The sequence below is a fragment of the Rhododendron vialii genome, chromosome 5a (genome assembly GCF_030253575.1).
Source record: "Rhododendron vialii isolate Sample 1 chromosome 5a, ASM3025357v1".
Lineage (NCBI taxonomy): Eukaryota > Viridiplantae > Streptophyta > Magnoliopsida > Ericales > Ericaceae > Rhododendron > Rhododendron vialii.
Window position 1 is genome coordinate 7,393,850 of NC_080561.1, and position 15,484 is coordinate 7,409,333.

The 15,484-nt window shown below is 38.6% G+C and overlaps 1 protein-coding gene across 1 annotated transcript; it reads right to left on the reverse strand.

Annotated features, from left to right (window-relative positions):
* Positions 1 to 2,452: 2,452 nt before the first annotated feature.
* Positions 2,453 to 7,482, reverse strand: LOC131325074 (subtilisin-like protease SBT1.6). The gene is made up of 4 exons (XM_058357130.1): positions 6,687 to 7,482; positions 4,750 to 5,437; positions 3,277 to 3,930; positions 2,453 to 3,047 (listed from the first exon to the last, which is right to left on the reverse strand). The coding sequence occupies exons 1-4, from the start codon at positions 7,380 to 7,382 to the stop codon at positions 2,758 to 2,760; spliced, it is 2,328 nt and encodes a 775-aa protein (XP_058213113.1). The 5' UTR covers positions 7,383 to 7,482; the 3' UTR covers positions 2,453 to 2,757.
* Between the last annotated feature and the right edge of the window lie 8,002 nt (positions 7,483 to 15,484).

Consider the following 15,484-nt stretch of genomic DNA (forward strand, 5'->3'; position numbering starts at 1 on the left):
GCTCTATCGAGCTGGCCCCACGAGGGGAAAGTGGCTCTCTCATCCATTAATGTCCGGACCATGCATGTGTCTCTAATTCCGGTGAGATTTTCCCGAGGGAGAATGGTGGGTTCCAGGTATTTGGTGCCCAATGCCTTTTTCCTTTTCGATAACGCAAATGATACTCACACAATCGTTGTGTGTGTTGTGTAACTAATTTTGATCATTCAGGTATGTTTGGACATTCTAAATTTAAAAAAAAATCTTCAAAGGAAAAGTTTAACTCTTTCAAGGAAAAGTTTGAACGAATCTTGACCATTTATTACAACAATGGACGGATAAAAATTAGTTGTGTTTAATGTTTTGCACAACCGTTGTGCATGTAGCATCTTTGTTTCGATAAGGTCTGTTTCCATGAAAGCATCTCTCCAATCACCCGCCAATTTGCCTTCTTAAAAGGCAAAATTGTTTTTCCTTGGTAAAGTTTGGGGAACCCTTCACCATTCATTTTATTCAATTTTTGGACTATATGACAGAGATTTGGACTTTTCGTTGAATCTTTGGGGTCCTACTTCTTCTCAATCAGTGGGGGAAAGATAATAATTGGTCTGTTAATAACTACCGCAACAAATAAAATGGGCATCCCTAGTTCTATTCTTGCACTGCTCTCGCATTGTCAATCTTCACTCTCACGAATTTTAGTTATTTGAGTTGTGATTCAAAGACGCTCTCGTGCACAGGTATTATGTGACCTAGCGCTAGATTGTTCAGACGAATAGCCGTACTAGTATTTCGTCTGGGGCTTCAGGAGGTCATTGTCTTACAATTCACAGCGGATTTTGGAATTTTATAAGCACCATTTTGTTAGGCCTGTCGGCTATGTAGTTCTTGTTAAAAAAAATCTGGCATCAATTGCCATAAAAACGCTTAATATAACAACTTATTTCTGAATTACTAGTTGCCAATCTTTTGGAGATGAATGTTCTATGATCATGTGATTCATGAGAATTTATATATCCGATTGACCTGGCTTTTTTTTTACAAACAATCAAATGTGCAAGCCCAACCTAGGATGACGGTAGAGCTAGATCCCACTGTCCTACGGCGTGATCAGTTGCGGCAATTTTGCAGAATTATTTGGTGGTCCTGGTGCACAGTAACTCTCCATCCCGAGTCCTTTTCTCGGAGATGAAGAGTGGTGAGTGAACACGGCAAATTATACGAAAAGGCACAACAGAAACTAATCCTTCGACCGATTCCAGGGGTAAAACGTAGCGGACTATTACAAAGCAACACAAATTAACCCTTTTGACAAATTTCAGGAGAATGATCATTAGAGGAGTTTCTTTTGTGTAAATCACAATCATTTAAATGCCAACTGTCTCTTATTATTGCGTGTGTGTCGGATTTGTTACATGTTTAATCAATTATCTTCTTCCAGCGTATGCTAGCTGCAAACAAAAAGTCTACCCCCATCACCGTTCTCATTCGCCGCTTCAAGTATCCACCGCTCTCAGGGAAGAGCTTTTCCCTGAAACAGTTATTCTAAAATCCGGACTATTTATTGCCGAGATAGACGGTGAAATTGAGCGCTGCAATGAGGGGAGCAGTGAAACAGAGCGATATGGTAGACTTTCTGAGGTGCAAATTGTAAGGCATCATTCATTGAAGTTCAAGAAAGGGGATAAAAGGCAAACATAGCGTTAATCGCAAATTTCTCCATTTTAAACTAAAGTTACAAAACTGAGGATTTTCTTGTCTCCCCACTAAGGGCATTTCCAACCAACCGGGATCATTGAGTATCAAAAAGTTGTGAAGAATCTTCTCCATTCTACTATTCATATTTTTAAAATCTCAATTTATTTGGTAAATGAGTATTTGTACATTTACTTCTCATAAATTTCGCACCACTCAAAATATATTCCCAATGGCCAATACCTTTAAAAAAATAAGATCAATAATGATTACTTCCAATAAAAATTTTAAGAAATACTAATTTGAATTTTGGAGAGAGCGTGGTGAACATTTGAGGTTTGGATTGAATTTTAATTTTTTCGAAAATGATAAAAGAAATCGACCATCGGATTGGAGTTAGCTTTCCTTCAAAATTACATCTTCAATAAAAAATAAACTACTTGTTGACACCATCGAATGAAGAAACGGTGGTGTGTAAAAATAGAGTATTAGATCGGAGATGCTGTAATATATTTCTATATCTCATATTTATTAGCAGCATTAAGCTCCATTGCATAGAGAAATGTTTGAATATTTAAAAGAAAAAGGAAAAAGAAATAAAGTGAAAGGCAAAAAAAGCTTATAAATTTGACCAAAGTTTGCACAAACTTTATCCTATATTCTTCATTTCAGCAATTCTCAGTAGTAGATTAGGTATAGTAGTCCTCTATAAATTCAAAAATTATAAAATTTCTTTTGCCGTTCAAAAAAAAGGTATAGTAGTCATCTATGCCCTTAATTATGGGTAACTTTTCCATCTTCCATTCAACCATGACTAATATATTTTTCAAACCACTAATCACATACAGCCACTAATTAAAGTCAGCCTATATGCTTTATACATCTTATAACCTTAAAAAAACAAAAAAACAAAACAAAACAAAAACAAAAAACATAAAGTAATTCAAGATCAAACAGACACCCTCCATGCACCAAAGTTTTCTTTTTTTTCTTTTTTTTATTATGCAAGGTGCTGCGGACCAGCACACTGCAGTCTCATCAAACAACTACCCATCTACCGGATCCTCGATCGAGAGAGAGAGATCACAAGGGGTTTATTTGGGTAACCACAATGGGGCTCCGAACCACATGCTTTCCATCCAACCATGCGAGCGACCCATACACGGCACCTGAGTCGTCCAGCACCAGATTCTTGCTATCGACGGTTACCGTCACCGCGTACATCAGTTTCCTCACCTTCTCCGAGAACACGAGCTTCGGTGGTTTCACCGTCACGGTCACCCCCTTGGGGGACTCAACCCGCGCTGTGTATACTGAGTTTAATGGACCCACGTTCGTTGCTGTCCGGATAAATGTCTTGCTGCTGGGTTTATCTGCATTGACGGGAACAAAATTCAATCTTTGGACGGTGGAAATTAACAAAAATTTGTAGGATTGATTTTTAGATGCCCACAAATTTAAGATCTAGAGAAATTTTTTGACAAAAAACCTTAAGTGACAAATCAACATAATGGAAAACAATTTATTTTTTTCCACACGATAACAAATCCATTGATAGCAAAACGACGACAGCATAAATAAAAAACTCCTGTCCCAGTTTACCTGATGTTGAGGTCGAAAATAAGGCAGCAATGGAAGGATAATTCAGATTCTCCGGCACCGGCCTTTTCATCGCGCAATTCACCGGAGTTCTCGTGATCACCTGAATTGTCTTCGGACCATACCCAATTGAGCACAAAAAGCTCACGTAATCATCATTCGTGATATCATAAACAAGACCCGGATCCATAGCTAGACCCAGATTCAAATGCCCAGACCCGTAATCATACGGAGTCGATGCTTTCCCCGTTGCCTCATCGCTCATCAAACTAAACCGATTATCAGTAACACTTGCTGTCGTCATCATCGCCGACTTAATCGCGGCCGGCGTCCAATCCGGGTGCAAGGATTTAAGCAACGCGGCGGCCCCACTCACGTGGGGGGCCGACATCGACGTGCCCGAAAGGATGTTGAATTCTGTTTTCCGGGTATCCGAATCCAACCCGGTTGGACCCACCGCGTCGGTCCACGCAGCTAGAATGTTCACACCCGGAGCAATCAAGTCGGGTTTTAAAATCTCCGGGTTTAACCCGTTTGGCCCTCTTCCAGAAAACGAAGCCACCACCGGAGCCGGTTTGATACCGATTACAGTGCCTTTGAAATTGATAGTCGCCGTGGCGATGGCAGATGATGACACGTATGATTTTATTAGGTCACCTTCAAACAAAACCAGAAACTAGACGTTAGGGTGGCTAATGTAAGTACAGTCAAGAAAAGATATAAAAGATAAGTACTTTAAATTGAATCGATATTTCAAACAAAAGCTAACATTATTGTAGAATTGACGGTGTTCTGTAATATGAAAGAGCACTGATAGGAACACGGATTTTAAATTGAGGGCACTGGCTCCGTTCCAGAAATTTTCTTAAAAAATAAGCAGCTTATTTTACATTTTTAAATTTAAAAATAATATAAATGAAAAATAATTTTTCAATTTTTTATTGCATCGTATAAAAAATCTCAACGAGATATTTCAAACGAGATCCATAGTGCATATTTTTAAATTTCAATAAACCTCTCATTTTTGAGCTTGAAATTGCCTTCTTAAAAAATAAGGACTTATTTTAAATTCTGGAACCCACCCTGAGTACCTTAGCCCGTAAGATAATATGCTAACAATGCCAAAAAAAAATTGAAAATCTATACATATCTCATGGATGTTAAACACTTTTATACATATCAAAAAAAATTTCTCGGCTATCGATGGACCTGACATATTATCATCTAAAATATTACCATCCGCGGGCTGGAGTCCGAACACAATCAAGCCGTCCAAATCACACATACAAACATGCATTGTACAGTTCCGGACACTATTGCGTCTAAATTTGTGTTCCTAGACTTTGAAAGAGAGAGGCAACACCAAAAAAATTCTAGAAGTAAGCAGATCATTAGATGCATAGTATAGAAGAATCCATAATTATTGGGGTAATATGTATAAATATAAGAAACTTGAGGGTGAGCATGAGAGCAAACCTTCGTCGGACCCAACGGCGCAAGTGGGGATAAGATGAGCATCGCCGACTAGTCCTTCGCCGTTAGATTCGCCGTTGGCCAGAATCATCCCGACCCCACCGGCTTTCTTCACCACCATTCCTTTTGCGACGCGCGGATTGCTTCCGCGATCGCAAATGACTATTTTACCCTTCACCATATTCGGGTCTAACGAATTCTCCATACATAACGAAGCAGAGAGTATCCCTGTTTTCCCGGGGTACACAATCGGGTACATTTTCCCTTTCAAGGGCTCTCCGGCATATAACGATACGCCGGAGAGCTTCCGTCCGTTGCCGAGAACCACATCGGCGGGGAAATTCCTGTCTATCGTCCCCGCCCCCACCGTCGTGAGCCACGGCGCCAAATTCGTCACCGACATAGCATTGGGCCCGTCGTTCCCAGCAGACGAGGAAACGAAAACACCTCTCGAAACGGCGCCGTAAGATCCGATCGCAATCGGGTCGAGATAGTAAGGGGAAGAAATCCCGTCCCCGCCCCCAATCGATATCGAAATGACGTTGACACCGTCTTTCACGGCGGTGTCGAATGCCTCTAAAATATCCGAATCGAAACATCCCGAGTTCTTCCAGCAGACTTTGTACACCGCCAATCGAGCTTTCGGCGCAACGCCTTTCGCTATACCAGGAGCGTAACCAGACATACTCGCCTGTAGTGACATAACCCGAAATTAACATTAAGTTGGACACCAATTGAAGACAATTTCTTAGGGAAAAAAAATTCAGTAGCTAAAGATGAGGAAAAAATTGCACAACAAAAATGAGGATCCAATGGTATCTTTTTAGTTTCTCTTGAGATTATGAGTCATTATCTGTATGCCCTTTGAAAATAATCTTGTTGAGGAACTGTTTGCATGTTTATTTCAATGAACTACTACTCTCTCCGTCCCCAAAAAAAGGGTGTCAATTTTTGATATTCGAAAATTTTGAGATCCAGCTGAGGACTATCAAACAAGATTATTTTGCATATTTTTAGGAATTTATATTAAAAAACATAAAGAATTGAAATTGACAAGTACTATCAAACATCAACGTCCTTTTTGAGACGGGGAAGTATTTTTTTTATAATCGGATGTTTGGGCCCGCTTGAAAACAACTCAACTAATTTCAGAATCTTTAAGTAAAGATCCCGGTTTGAAATGTTTTGGACTCCTAGCATTCCAACATGTAAACTCATGAAGAATAGTTATTTGTTTTCACATGCCCACCTTGCGGGTTTAAAGAACAACAGTGTACCTTTTTTTGAAGTTACACTGAACAAACAAGTTCTCACTCTCGTACTTTTTTATTTTTTATGTCTAAAAGAAACAGTTCTCGTTCTGTTTTGAGGAAGGAAAAGTTGTGTTTAAACTGTGAAACGAATGTGCTAATATTCAAGATAAAATTAATTCCACAAATTGATACTCTTCCCGTTCCAATTTAGTTGCTCATTACGAGAATTCCCCTTTTATTGACTAGTAAAAGATTTTTGGGTTGAAAAGTGTTTAAATTTCCACGAATACCCTTGTGCTTGGTTTTGTGTTTAACTTAGGTTCCGTTCTAAAAATTTTCTTAAGAAATAAACAGCTTATTTGACATTTTCAAATTCAAAAATAAAATAAATAAATAATAATTTTTTAATTTTTTTTACATTGTATAAAAAATTTTATTGAGATTTTTCACACAAAATTCATATTTTATATTTTTAGATTTCAATAAATCAATAATTTTTGAATTTAAAATTATTATTTTTAAAAATAAAAATTTATTTTGGATTCCGAAACAGAGCCTTAGTGTTTCCTTCACCTCTAAACTATAAAGGAGCAAAATTGGACTTTGGCCTTTCGGTGGTTGTTAATTTCGGAATAATTGCAAACAATTTGGGACGGAGTAATAAAAACTGAACACTGCAATGGGCACCTGAAACGAGTACCGCCCCGCCGCCGTCGAGGCCGTGTGGGTCCCGTGCCCATCAGCGTCCCTCGGCGACAAAAACTCCACGGTTTCATTAATCCCTCCACCGGCGCCGAACCCCCCCGCCGCCTCATGCCCTTTGGAGAAGAACCTCGCCCCGACGATCTTCTTGTTACAATTCCTCGCCGTGAATTTAACTCCGGTCTGGCAAACCCCCTTCCACCGGGCCGGCACCGGTCCGAGGTTCAAATCCGAAAAGCTCCTCCGCTCGGGCCAGATACCGGTGTCAAAGACCCCGACGATGACATCGGAGCCGTAGTCGGATTCCGACCAGAGGCCGCGCTGGTTTCGGAGGCCGAGGAACTGGGGGGAGCGGGTGGTGTGGAGGGTTCGGCGGCGGTCGTCGAAGGCGACGAGGAGGGCGGGGTGGCGGAGGGCGGCGGAGGCTTGGGAGGGGGTCAGGGAGGCGGAGAAGCCGTGGAAGACGGTGTCGTACTGGTGGAGGAGGGCTGAGGGGTCGGCGAGGAACTCGGTGGTGTACCAGTGGTAGTGGGTTGGGAAGATCGAGGGCTTGGCGAACCTGTCCACGCGGAATATGTATGTTTTCTTGGGGCTCTGATCGGAGAAGACGGAGAGGGTGGCGAGGAGGAGGAAGGAGGAGTAGAGAGAGAGGAGGAGAGAGAGGGGGTGGAGAAACCCCATGAGAGAGAGGAGTGGGGGGTTCTGGTTCTGTAGTGAGAGAGAGAGAGGGGAGTGAGAGTGAGGATAGTGGGAGGCTGAGTGAGAGAGGTGGGATAATATAAGGGTGGATTGGTCACGGAAACGGTGCGCTTTGCCTAGATTGGGTTCTGTTCGTTTTTTTTTTCTTTTCCTAGTTTGGGTTTATTGGGGCCTTCATTTGTGATGTTTAGTTGTGACCATTTGGTTTGGGATAAACGAGCCGAGCCAAGTTTTATAATGTTTGAGTTCGACTTATTTAATGATGTTTTATGGTGTTTGAGCTTAAGATTCGAGCTCAGTTTGGTGTAAACGATCTACTGAGCGAGCTTCATTAAATGAGCCAAGCCTATAAAGCGAGCCAAGTCGAGTTTTTGAGTGTTGAGCTTGACTCGTTTAGTAAACGAGCTTAAAACTTGAGCCCATTTTCGACTCAATTATTAAAAAAGCCGAGCTTTAACGAGCCAAGTCAAGAGCTGCTCGAGCAACTGAAATCGTTTGATGTCCTCCAAGAGTTTAGGGCCTAGTTTGTGAAAATTATATTCAGTGTTCCTGGATTTGCCCATGTGGTATTCTCAATCATTTATGTAGTAAAAAAAATTATATCCGGTAAGGATATTATCATTTATATTGGGAGGTTGAAAGATAGCGAGTGATCCATATTTTGTGATGACATTTTTTTATTTTTCAAAAAATGTCGGTACTGTGGAAGTACCCAATAATTGCCCAAGTTTGTATTGATGAGAAATGGAATCAAAATGTCGTAGTTATCAATTAAAGCGTAGACAATCTTTTCTTTTGTGGTCATATCTATCGTGGGGACTGCGGAAAGGCCGTTGAATTAAAGCTTACTCACGTAATTTTCCGGACCCGGGATCCTGCCGAGCGGCACCCCTGCCGAGCGGGTGCCGAGCGGCCAATCCGGCCGTTCATCTCGGAATCAACGGCCCGAATCGAAACATCTTTTTCCTTTTCTTTTTTTTTTTTTTTAAATCCGTTCGGTACCTTTACATCCGGGCCATCCAAAACACTTTTGGACGGCCGAGATGCGCTCGGCACCGCTGCCAAGCACCTCTGCTTGGCAGCATCTTTTAATTTTCCATAGTGTCATGTTTCTCTCGTTTTATTACCATTCCGGATTTAATTATTTCTATTTCTATTCTAATCAGTTAAAAAATGAGTTATATATTTGAATTCGTAATAAATTTTATATCGAATATGGATCTTATTTAATAAATCTCGATTAATTCTATAACGCAATATTTTCAAAATCACGTAAAACATTATAAATTGAAAGATATAATCGATTGAAAAATGACACGAACTCCAAAAAAAACTATTAAATTAAGACGGAGGGAGTAGTTTGAGATGTGTTTGAAAAACGATTTCACGCTCATACTCATGCCTACGGGTTACATGAATTACAACCAAACTCATGTTTACACACCTAAGCATAAAACACTCACATAAATGTTGAGACCCTTATATAAAAACATTTTGAATTATTTCTTGAAAATGGTATTTTATTTAAGTCATTGTTTTGTAGACCGGATAAATATTTTGGGTACGTTTTATACATTTACCCCAAATTATTGAAACAAAATCATCCAAAAAGTTGTAGGTAGAGGGGGCCACCTTGAATGGATATTGTTTGTAGGTTTAAAGTTCTTGAAAATATTGAAGTAAATTTTCTAAATACATGGGGTTGGTACTCTCAAGTTCCCTTCTGCAAAAATGTCTGCCTCGTTCTCTCAAGTTTTTTTTTTTTTTTTTAGTTCTCCTAGATTTTGGGGACTTTATCTTGGACATTTTCAAAAATATTTAGGTAAAAGTAATTTTTTTTGGAGGTTTTCAATTTCTCTTGTCGAGACAAATCAATAATTCACAAAAATAATGTGCAAAATCAACAGATGCAAAAAAATAAATAAAAAATCAAATTAGACCAAAAAAAAACTCCTAAAATGTTAAGGAGAACAAGGCCCAATTATCGAATTGGGGGATGGTGTTGTACAGTCGTGTGCGCAGCACCGTGTTGCGCACCTCCAAGCAGTCGGATCGTTCATTTGACGGTTCGGATCTCATCTCTGCAATGAACGACTCTCGATCGTTGGTTGCCGAGATGAGATTCGAGCCGTCGGATGCACGATCCGACGGCTCGAATGTGCGCAGTACGATACTGCGTACCTCACTGCACAGCACTAGTCCGATTTCCCCAATTATCACTTGCTTTCGCATGGGAAGCAGGCAAGGCACTATCCACATTGCATTATTGCACATGGACCACACCGGAGAGAGGGTACAAAGTGCAACCCTTGTGAGTTAACTGTTGAACCCATCCTTGTGCCATGTGAAATGTGTTCCTATTGGCACATTAACTGAGAGGCACACCTACCTTTCTCATGTATCTTTCACATGTAATAATGACTGATTTCTCATTCGATCCCTCATGGGGGAGAAAAAAAATGAGACTCATCATGGTCTCGTTGAACGATTTGAGCCTTTGGTTTTGTACGTAGCATAATGAGAGACTCATCATGATCTAGTTGGAACACTTCTTTGTTTTTTTTACGAACAAAATCGACCCAGATTATTATAGATAGCAACTATATTTCGCTTAATCGAATAACGATGTTCGATCACCTTTGTCTGGATGATTATACATACATTGAAACCGATAAAATAAACGGCTTGATCATCAAAAGAATTCAGAGTCAGCCTTGTCTTGCGTCTCATAAACAACCATGAAAATCATATTTCATCACAATGAGAGGATCTCGGTTCAATATTTTAGTAGGAATGGTACGATAATGCTATTTTCTGAAACATATGCTTCTTTTCAGACTTTTATCTGCTTGGAAATCATATAGTTGAAACCGTTGCTTGTTCTTGTTCTTGCATTTGTTAGTTTCGCGTTTACCTTTTACAGATTATTGCTTCATTTCGATGAGAAGAATCGAAAAAGTAAAAAGTTGTGATCCCAACTCAATTCTTTTTGATAAAGTTAAAAAATCTAGCTTTTTGGTTGATTTTTGTTTTTATTAAAAAAATTTAAATTTGGCCCATAACTTTTTTTATTTTTCTGTTTCCTCTCGTTGAGACGAACGAATAATCCACAAAAATTTAACGTAAAACTAACAAATGCGAATTTTTTGAAAACACCTTTTGTAACCACTTGTGCTAGAACCATGAGTTAAACTCATTGCTTGTTTCTTTAAAGGGTTTGCCCGTGCCTGAAGGCACGACGCAACGTGAGATTTGATTAATAGCAATTGTGCAATTGATATTGTTTGAGAGAGAGATGGAGAGCCATAGGATTTATGGATCAAATCAATAGTTAAGATTTATAAAGAGATAAGATTAAAACCATTCTTCCTTATTATATAGATTTTTTCTTGTATTTGCGAACAAGAAAAAATATGGCGGATCAAAAAAAAAGAAAAGAAAAGAAAAAATATGGCAATTGAAGTAATGGGCCGCTCCAAGTAGAATTTAGTAAAATAATAATAAAAATTGGAAAGGATTGTTTATAACAGTTGTCAAAAAGAACTGCAGTAATAAAAGCATACCACGTGCTTGGCGCGTGGTTTGGCATCTGCGTTTTTCCGGGCTACTTTACCGAAAGCAGGGAACGGATGCGACGGTCAAAGCCCAGATCTACGTATGAATTACTCTTTCCGTCTTAATCTATTTGTCCAATTGTCTGAAATTTGTATCTTTCAAAAATATATTTATATCTTATATTTTATAATATTTTTTATGATTTTGAAAATTTTGTATAGTAAAACTATTTGAGATCTATTAAACAAGATCTATATTACATATTAAAAACATTACGAATTGAAAATTATAAACAATTCTTTGAGAGGTCAAACGCTCTCAAAAAGTTAAAAATGAGACAACCAAACCGGGACGGAAAAAGTATGAAAGTTTGGTTTTTTTTGCATACAAATCCGGCTACACTTATTTTTTGAATTAAAAGTGATACATTGCGAGAAAATAACATATCTCGTATAGCAAAAAATAAGAACTTAAAAAATACCCCCTCCATCCCAAAAATAAATTAAAAAATTAAAAAAAAATATCCGGTTTGTTAAACGAAAACTTAAAATTAATATAAATTCTCAAAGAAAAATTCAAATTTTTTTCAACAGTTTACTGGATATCGACGAGTTCTTTGAATTTATGGAAGACGTTGATTTTTTTTTGTGTGTAGAAAATGTATTATTTTTAAGTTCTTGTTTTGCGAATAGGACATTTATTTGGGAAAATGACGACCCATGACGTATTTTGATAATTAATATCCTATTTTAATAATTAATACCCATCAAGGACAAGCTGAGAACATTTGTTAATACTGAAAATGTCATTGGCAGGTATTAATTATTAAAACACATCATTGGCCATCATTTTCCCCATTTATTTTGGGACAGAGATAGTAAGAACTTTAGCGGAACGGGAGCATGTACACTAGATTAGGTAAAATAGCATCTTAGATATTTTACTTAAGCAAAAATCCAAAATAAGCATTGCACTAAGTTAGCAATAGCCCCTTTTAAGGTTAGGTAAAATAAATTTTGCAATAGTGCTTAGGTAATTTTACCTTAGAACTATTCATCATTTATATATTTAATATTATTTTCTCTCTCTTCTAGCCTCTTTCTCTCTTGCAACAAGAAAAAGAATAGTGAAAAGAAAAGAAGAAAAAGAAAGTATTATTTTAATAGAAAATAGGTAAAATAAATAGTACTCCCTCCGTCCCTTATTTATAGTCCGGTATTCTATTTTGAGCTGTCCCTTAATAATTGTCCATTTTGTAAAGTTAGTGGGTAAAAGTTGGTGAATTATCTATTTTGTCCCTAAAAGTATATTCCATTTTAAAAAATAAGTGAGTAAAAGTGTAATGAAGATGGGTAAGTAGGGAAAGTGGAGGAAAAAATTGATGTGAAAGGTATAATGATGTCTTTTTAATAAGTTGAAATTACGAAGCAGGACACTTAAAAAAGGATGGAAGGAGTATTGATGTAGTATTAAAAGAGATGTGGGTAGTTAAAAGGAAAAATGTGCACCGTTCATTGGCAATTTTGACTCAATTTTTGCCTAATCTAATGTACATGCTCTAAGTTATATCGGACCAAGGGTTTAGGTATAATCAGGCGACTGTGCTAAAAAAAGGGGCATAGTCAAAATGATAGAATTTGGCGCATAGAACAAAACTGTAGAAAGAAGTTTGAAAAATTATACTCCATATGGGTGGTTGTATATGTTTGAAAAATTATACATACTGTGGACAAATGTGTTTGTTCATTAAGTTACCAACGTTCTTTGATTCTTTACATAATGAACATTTCAAATAATCTTTTTGGGCTCCGGGACGATGCGCATTTTTCGGGCACAGCCACCAGGCCCTCATTTTCCAGTTACTAGGTGAGAGCACCCACTTGCATGACCGTTGAAAGGAAATTTAGTGATTATATAGTGCAACTGTCAACAAGCATGCAATTAAGAGTCTGAAACGTTGCTGTTCTTAGCGCACATCCGCAGCGTATTATATACAGAGTTCTACAATCGAAGGCTTGGACACCAATTCCTCAAGAATCAGGAAAAGGAAAAACGAAATGGTTAAATGAAGTTCAAAAATAGATAGGGAAATTCATGGAAATCTTATAGTGCGGTAGGCGTGAAAATCAGAGTGCAGATTATAGATGTAGAGGGAATTTGCAACACATACATCGATTTGGAGCTAGTGGTGGTGGCCGTCACCGGGACTGTCAATGCTCAATCGTTGAAGTCCGCTTAGGAAAACATGCAATCGATCACTTCCCTCATTGACATGCCGGTGATCAGTTCACCGTGTCACTGCCTGACCGTTGCCTAAGATAATCAAAATGCTTTGAATAGGAAACGAATTGTGCCTCTAGTCAAGCACATTGCCACAGTTTCCCACTGTCCAGAAGCAGTATGCAGCGTGTAAAGGCCACCATCCATTTCGTAATGATGAGCTTTTTTATTTGTAATGAGACCGAATAAAAGGCACCCAAAGAACCATCTACAACATCTAACGGCAAATGATAGCACAATCCTGAATTGATCATCAAGCTTGTGGCAAATTGAATTATGTAATCAATAACAGAGGACTCAAGAAACTGCACTTTATCAGAACCCCAAGTATTGCACCTTACAAAGATCATACCTAGGCGAATCTTTTCATATCTAAGCCAGCGAGCATGTAGCCATGACCTTCTCTTTCCTTTAAATTTTCAGTATTGTCTTTGAATGAAAATAGATTAGGGCTTGTCAAAAACAAGTACGACGATGGTAAGAATTTCTAGGTCAAGAGTGGTTTTGTCTCGAAAGGGGTGTGGGATACCAGAATTCTGTGACCGAGTTTTCAGGATTGTCATTTTGAGGATGTTTATGGGTTAAGGGCGAGTGATGAGAACAAGGTTAGGGTTTCCCTGAAGGAGTTCCTAGGGTGGGTGAAGCCAAAGGCAGCAGACGATTCCATCATTCCATGTGAGGCCAACAAAAGAACAAACCACTCTTCCCTATATGATACGTGGTACTCTTAGATTTCTTGGTTGGCTCCCTTCTCCGTATGGTACAACATATAGATGCGATGATGTTATAACTTAAACACAAACATGACTGTCAGTGCATGCAAACATTTATGAACATTATTGCAGGTTGGGAGTTTTGGGTGCCCAGTCTGGCGTATTTCAAGCTTTAATTGGCACCAACCAAAATTTGAATCGAGATTCTGAAAGAAGGAAAGCAAACCTGTCAATAAACTCAGCAAATAAGGCAGGCTAAACTGGAACATCTCGGGCATGATTTCCAGAAAAAGTGAGCAAAGGTTGCAGCTGCAACTTGCTGGAACATGTGGCTGCCAAACAAACATTATGCAAGGGGATAATGTTAGGTTAGACAACGGGATAATGTTAGGTTAGACATCAATGAGACTTGAGTAACCAATTGGGGCTAAGCTAAGTTGGCCATAATTCTTGTTCCTCTCTAGGAGGTCAAGAGTTCGAGTCTTACTATAGGCAAGATCCCCCCCTCCCCTGGATATGACCTCCAATGCACCAAAAACAAAACAAAAAATGAATTTTGAATGTTAGAGCTTCTATCTACACAATGATCAGCAAGAAACAAACTTATCATGCGGGTAGGCCAAAATTAAAGCAAGATCGATATCAGGGTTCCGAGCAGCAACAGCTAGGGCGAGGCATCCTCCAAGAGATTCTCCAACAAGGTATATGGGTCTGCTTGGTGAACCGTAGCTCTCTGACCTAACCGTTTTTTTTATCAGCTCTGACCTAACCGTTCTCTCAACTGAGTCTAATAAATTTTCTTCAATTTAATCTGCACACCTGGACACGCCGGTCGCCAGGGACACGGCTAGGGCCAATTCATAGTTTTAAGAACTTATTTCGGGGGTTAAAGCATGATATTTAAGAAAATAAAAGGTAAGATAAGTAAAATAGTTTTGATATAATATAGCTCCATCCACTCTATTTCTTTTTTGCCATAAAAAAATATATTATGGTAAAATATGAAGTAAAAAGAGGACAAGCGGTACTCCAAAGACAATCCAAGCTCTCCTCTCACTCTTCCCCCTCATCTCAATCTTCTCTCTTGTTTATGAGTTTCTCTTAATATAAATAACAAACTAAAGAAATAAACCAACACATATATGCAAAAAAATACATATGTATATGATGTGTCCCTTGCCATGTCCCCATTTTTGGGAGTTCCCATGTCTCGTGTCCGTATTCATGTCCATGCTACCTAGTTACTAATAGCTATGCAGCCTTACCCCGCCTTTTGGCGACGAGGAAATCCGTGCAACTTGAACATGTACCACAGCACTCAGGCATATGAGAAGTTGACGCCAAGTGAAAAGAATGCTATAACAAGAAATATACACAATACAGTTCACATGAAATGATGGAAATTAAAACCCAAAAAAATCATATGTACACAATAAAAGCATTAAACACAAAGCTACCCAAACATCGACATTAGTTCTATAAGTTAAGCTTTCCATAGAAACAATCCTAGCAGCTAAATAGATCACTTATATTTTT